This window comes from Emiliania huxleyi, assembly GCF_000372725.1.
Source record: "Emiliania huxleyi CCMP1516 chromosome Unknown EMIHUscaffold_1436, whole genome shotgun sequence".
Lineage (NCBI taxonomy): Eukaryota > Haptophyta > Isochrysidales > Noelaerhabdaceae > Emiliania > Emiliania huxleyi.
Window position 1 is genome coordinate 1 of NW_005201158.1, and position 5589 is coordinate 5589.

At 62.1% G+C, this 5589-nt stretch overlaps 1 protein-coding gene across 1 annotated transcript; it reads left to right on the plus strand.

The window, feature by feature from the left end:
- Window positions 1-4737: 4737 nt before the first annotated feature.
- EMIHUDRAFT_49878 (hypothetical protein) lies at window positions 4738-5102 on the plus strand (the record flags this gene model as incomplete). The annotated part of the gene is made up of 2 exons (XM_005787278.1): window positions 4738-4910; window positions 5024-5102. Coding segments are annotated over 2 exons (252 nt in total), but the record flags the coding sequence as incomplete, so codon positions are not given.
- Between the last annotated feature and the right edge of the window lie 487 nt (window positions 5103-5589).

Consider the following 5589-nt stretch of genomic DNA (forward strand, 5'->3'; position numbering starts at 1 on the left):
GGCTACCGACGAGCGTGGACAAATGCAGTGCGGCGGCGCCACACAAAAGTTCGATGAGAGCACGCCTGTCGGCCATGCGGCACCTCTCGGCAGCATCTCGAATAGGTACGTGGAGATCTCGAGGCAGGCCGAGGCGGCGGCGGCGGCCGCCGCCGCTGTGTCAAAGGCGCGAGCCAAACGCAAGCTCCAGCGGGAGGGCTCCAGCGGCGGGCTGCCGTTCTGACAGAGTCCTGTGGTTCGTCTCGCGGCGCGCCGAACCGAACGAGCTCTCGAGGGAGCTCTCCAGCATTTTAGGTGATAGCCCCTCTTTTCCTTCCCGGCGTCAGTTCGCAGGGATTGCGGCCGTACCGCATTTTTGCCTGACCGCGCCCAATACATGTCGCAGACTCCAGTTGCACGGTATCTGGTGACATCTTCAGCACATTTACCGGCGCGATTGTAAACCCCGCGCGGCGTGTAACTTGGATTGTCGGCGGTTTTCACATTTATATTGTGAATCGGGCTCACTCGAGCTCGAGCAGGTGGGTGGCCGGTGCGCTAAATATACGCTCCGTCGCCTTCGCATGCCGAAATGCGCAGCGCGCGACGTCCGGCGACATCGAGGTTACATAAGGTCCCTGGGTCCCCGCGCATCTGCTGCGCGGCCCTTCGACGGTGAGACGCACAATCATGGATGGGCCCTCTTTGCACATAAGAAAAAGGATGTGAGCAATGGTGGTGTTACGTGTTGAAACCACACTTGTAAAATGACGGATGTGAAAAATTATGAAAGCAATCGTCCAGACCAGGGATACGAGCAGGTGACGCCTGAACATGCCAGCCCCCCCCCCCCCCCCGCCCCGCCCGCCCCACAAGCTCCATCCTGCAAGCCCTGGCCTAATAGTTCTCGGTGGCCATAGCGGAGCCCGTGTTCGCCAGCGAGCGGATCCGCTCGCCGGTGAGCGCTGCCGTGTCACGCGGGGCCGCAAACGCAGCCCCGAACCGCGAAAACTTGAAGGCGGTGTCGACGTACTCCGACGCCATCACGTAGTCGCGCCACGAGCCCTCGATCGCACCCTCGGCAATCGCGGTAGTGGTGAGGTTGGTTCCCGCGCGCGGCACCGGATCGCGCGCGCCGATGATGCCGATGCCATCCCCGTCGAACGACTGGCCAACGATGCCGTGCGGTGCGACCTGCAAGCTCTCCTTCGGCACTCGGAGGGTTATCCCGAGGTCGAGGCGGACCTTGGGCCCACTCAGCCAATTCCACTGGTAGTCGTAGCTCGGTACTGCCATTGGACTGATGGTGATGTTCCACTCGGGCAGCGACAGGAGAACGCTGGAGTAGTTGGACATGCACATGCACATGACATGGACATGGACATGGAGATGGACATGGACATGGACATGGAGATGGACATGGACATGGACATGTATGGGTGATTAAATTTTGGTTCGACGCCTTTTTACGTTGTTTGGTTTTCCGTTGCCCACACAGAGCGCGGAGAGCCAGCGTGTGACGATGTAGAGCACTGTGGAGCGCTGAGAGCTGTAGTGTGTAGAGCTCTACACCGGGGAGTACACCCGGTGGGAGCGACTCCCCTCTCCTATTCTTGATTATGTTTGCATATATGGACTTGGAGGGGGGTGAAATTCTGAAAAACGTGCAGCACTTCTAGCCGACATCGACAAAAGTCACTCTCTAGCCCCGCGGCGAGCGGCCCCGCCGGAGGCGAAGAAAATTTTGCCATCTAGCGCACTCTAACACACATTTTTGCACAAATCGACGCCTCCAAAATAAGTCTTCACTGCAGCACGCCCTCGAGACACGCTCGAGCACGACGACCACGACCCCGGCCCCCTCGCAGAGCGCATCAGGCGCGACAAGCGCGAGTTCTCCATTTTCGGCGCAGAGCGCATCAGGCGCGACAAGCGCGAGTTCTCCGGCCGCTCCTCCGACGACTCCTCCTCCGACCGCGACTCATGCGGCACCGGCTCCACTAGCGAGGCGAATGACATATTCGACACCCTCGAAGACCATCTCGGCTACGGTTCCGACTCCGGCTCCGGCTGGTAGTCGACAAGCTGCCGAGCGCAAATCACTCTGTGTGACACATTTCTTGTTGGCTTCTAAAAATCTCTCTCTCGCCCTCGAGCGAGTAATGCGTCTGTAGGCCAATATAGAGCTTCTCGCGCGCGCTCCTCAGCTGGCGGTCCGCAGGGCCGCCCGGGCGAGAAGCGCAAGCCCGCCAGCCGCACCATGTGATTCACGATGATGAGCGTCTCGGCCTCGAGCAGCGTGTAGGAGCGAAGCTTGCCCTCGCACTCGCGTTGCTCGAGCCTGAAGCCACTGCGCCTTGACCACGAGATAGCCCGCGGGGATGGTGTCGGTGTGTTGACGACCGTGTCCTCGGCCAGCGTGTGCGCCTTCCCCTTGAGCACCGCCAGCCAGTAGAGCACCTCGAGCGACTGCTCGCGCCGATCTCTGCGCGGCGACAGCGGCCTGGAAGGACACGTCTCCGGCCAAGTCGGTTACGGGGAGGGCTACTACGAGGTCTTTGCGCGGGGGTGGTCGGGCGCCAGGCGCCCAGTCGATTGCCGCATAGTTCGTCGTAGTAGCCCTATCATAAACCTCTTATTCACACCTTGCACTTTGAAAAAAGAAATATCCGACCTTTGTCGAAGATCCGGAGGGTTTATCAGAGCATCACCCAGGGTACTCGCGCAAACATGGAGTGTATACACCCTCCCTCAGGAGTCAGGTCATGAGGCCCCGCGCGGGCCGCGGCGGCTCTGAGGCGCGTTGCACTTGCCAGTGCTGCCCTGGCCTTCTGTCTGCCCGCCCAATGGGTGGGAGTGCCTCTGCTGCTATGGCATGCCTCACGGCTGCGACTGGCCGGCGCCTCGGCGCGTCAGCTCGGCTCGGCGTAGCGATAGTGGCCAGCGCAACTCGCCTGAACTCAACGCTCAGCCAGGAGCTTCCGCACGCGCTGGCGCGAGTTATGGCGCATGCAACGCGTCTGAATGCTCGCCTCGCCTCGCGCAAATGCGACCGTCCTCGCAGCCGACAGTCCACCGCCTGCTAAAGAAGCACAGCGACGAATGCGGCACCGGCGACACATGGCAGGCTGGTCATGACGCAGTCATAGGGTGTTGTGTGCCGTCGGAGTGACTCTCTGTGTGTCAGGGATAGTCAGGGCTGTCCATCAGAGCTCCAGTAAGCTCGGAGACACCCCATTAGCGCGGCTCGACCTCTTTGAGTCACTGCCTTCCCGGCGGTTTGGCTGTAGAGCCTCTACAACAAACTCTACAGCAAAATCGCGCTATACATCGCTCTACAACGGAGGCGCTTCGTCCCGCGGTGGATGTAGAGCTCTACAGCTCTACAGCGCTCTCCAGCTCTACAGCTCTACAGCGCTCTACACTCTACATCCTCTACACCCTCCCTCAGAGAGGGCCTCCAGGGCTCGCATGTCAACCTCTCACAGACCAGCGCACAGCGCGATAGGAGTATTTTCTTCTCAATAACAAGGCTGTGAATCGTGCGACAGCTCGCGTGTGCGTGTGCCAGCCAAATCAATTCTCTCTTTCCGGAGATTTATTGAGCTGTGAGCTGAGGGTCCGCCCGCACAGGCGGCCGCGGCGCCTCATGACCAAATTGGCACAGATGAGAAGGAGGATGTGGAGGAGATCACTCACCGCCTCCTCCTCACTCATCACACATCAGACAGACGGCCGCATCAATTACAAAAAACAAAGGCACGTCCGCGTACGAGCAGAATGAAGTTCCCGGGCAAGGCGAAAGTGTCGCACGCGATGAGCACGTAGGGGCGAGACTACGGCAGTCAGGTGTGCCGCTATCACAGGGGCTCCTCTACCCACCCAGCACATCTGGTTCTTGGGTGCTATAGCTTGGGTGGTGCTCTACGTAGGTAGGGAGGGGTGGCCCCGCCAATGAAGCATGATGGCGGTCCGGTCCGTATAGGGCTAGTCCACCTGACCCTCTGTGTGCCAAAACTCTGTGTGTGCCGAATCAAGACGGGCCCCCGGCCGCGGGAACGTGCGGGACCTCTAGCGCCGGGACCCTCTCTGAGGTCAAAGACACAACCAACATCAGCCCACAAGCGGGGCGGGGCCCAGAGGCGGCACCGAGTGACCGAGAGCCGGAGTCAAACCCTCTGTGCCGCCAAGCCAGGGGCCTGGCCCGTTCTAAGAGGAGGGGCTAAGGCCTCAGGGTGGGAACAACTCCCGAATACAGGCGGGCACCGGCCGGCTTTCTTTTCTCATCCCCGCCTCTCTTTGAAGCCAACGGTGTTGAGCCGCCCGCTGAACCTGGCTGCGGGCCCGTCGCGCCGCGCCCACAGCCACGCACAGCTTCACAGTCTTTCCTACCTCGCCCTGCGCCGCGCACCTCCCGACACGCGTGGTGCACTCGCGCGAGCGGGCACGGCGCTCGCGGCCCTTGCGCTCGTGACATCACCCGCCCTCTGCGCAGACGAGCAGCTCTGCGTGCATCATGAACGACGCCAGCGCATCGTTCCGGCTGTGGAAGGCGCCATAGCCACGCTCTGCCCAAAACCTGCCGAGTGCAGCCGGCGCCCGCGCAGCGGGGGCGCACTGGTGTGCGAGGCCAGCGGCCGCAGTCGCATCAGCGAGCCGGCGGCTCTGCGATACCTCTCCCGCCACCTCGTCCTTCAGCCGCCGCCGCCGGCGCGCTCATTCGCCCGCTCTCCTCCCGTCCGCGCCACGCAGAGGGGTCAGAAGCTCGGCGAGGGGACCTTTGGCGAGGTGTACATAGCGACGCACGAGCGGACCGGCGAGACGGCCGCGCTCAAAAAGATCAAGCTCGAGTGCGAGGACGAGGGCGTGCCGGGCACGACGCTGCGCGAGGTCTCCCTGCTCAAGGAGCTGCAGCACCCGAATGTCGTCCAGTGAGCGCCGCCCGCGATGTCCTCTCTGCGCTCTCTCCTCTGCACGTCATGGGCCCGCCCCGCAGTCTGCAGCGGCAGTCCCTCGGCCTGACGCACACACCCCGCGCGCGCAGGCTCAAGGACGTGTTCTACATGCCCAACGACAACAAGCTGTACCTATGCTTCGAGTACTGCGACTACGACCTCAAAAAGTACATGAAGTCGCTGCAGTACAGGTTGAGCGCCGCCTGCATCAAGGCTCGCTCGCGCCTGCGCCCGGCCAGCGCCACAGTGCTGCAGTGGCGGAGGCCGCACTCAACCCCCCCCCCCCCCCCCCGGCCGGGGGGAGTTGTTTACGTACCAAATGATCCCCGGGCTCAACTGGGGGCACTCGCCACGGATCTTCCACCGGGACCTCAAGGCGCAAAAAGTGCTCCTCGACCCGAAGCGCGGCACGCTCAAGCTGGGGAGGGGGAACGTCCGAGAAACCTCAGAAAGGCTGTCCAGGGGCATTTTAAAGGGCAGTTGTTACTTCCCCGGGGGCCGGGGGGGGCGCCAGAAGCTTTGTTTTTCGAACCGGTCCACAAGGCCCTGGGTGGGTGGGTTTCTTCCCCTTTCTCCAAGACGGTGCGCTTCCCGGGATGTTCTGGAGGTTGCCCACCTTGTCCCGGGCCCTTTTCCAAAACTTTGGGCTTCCGGC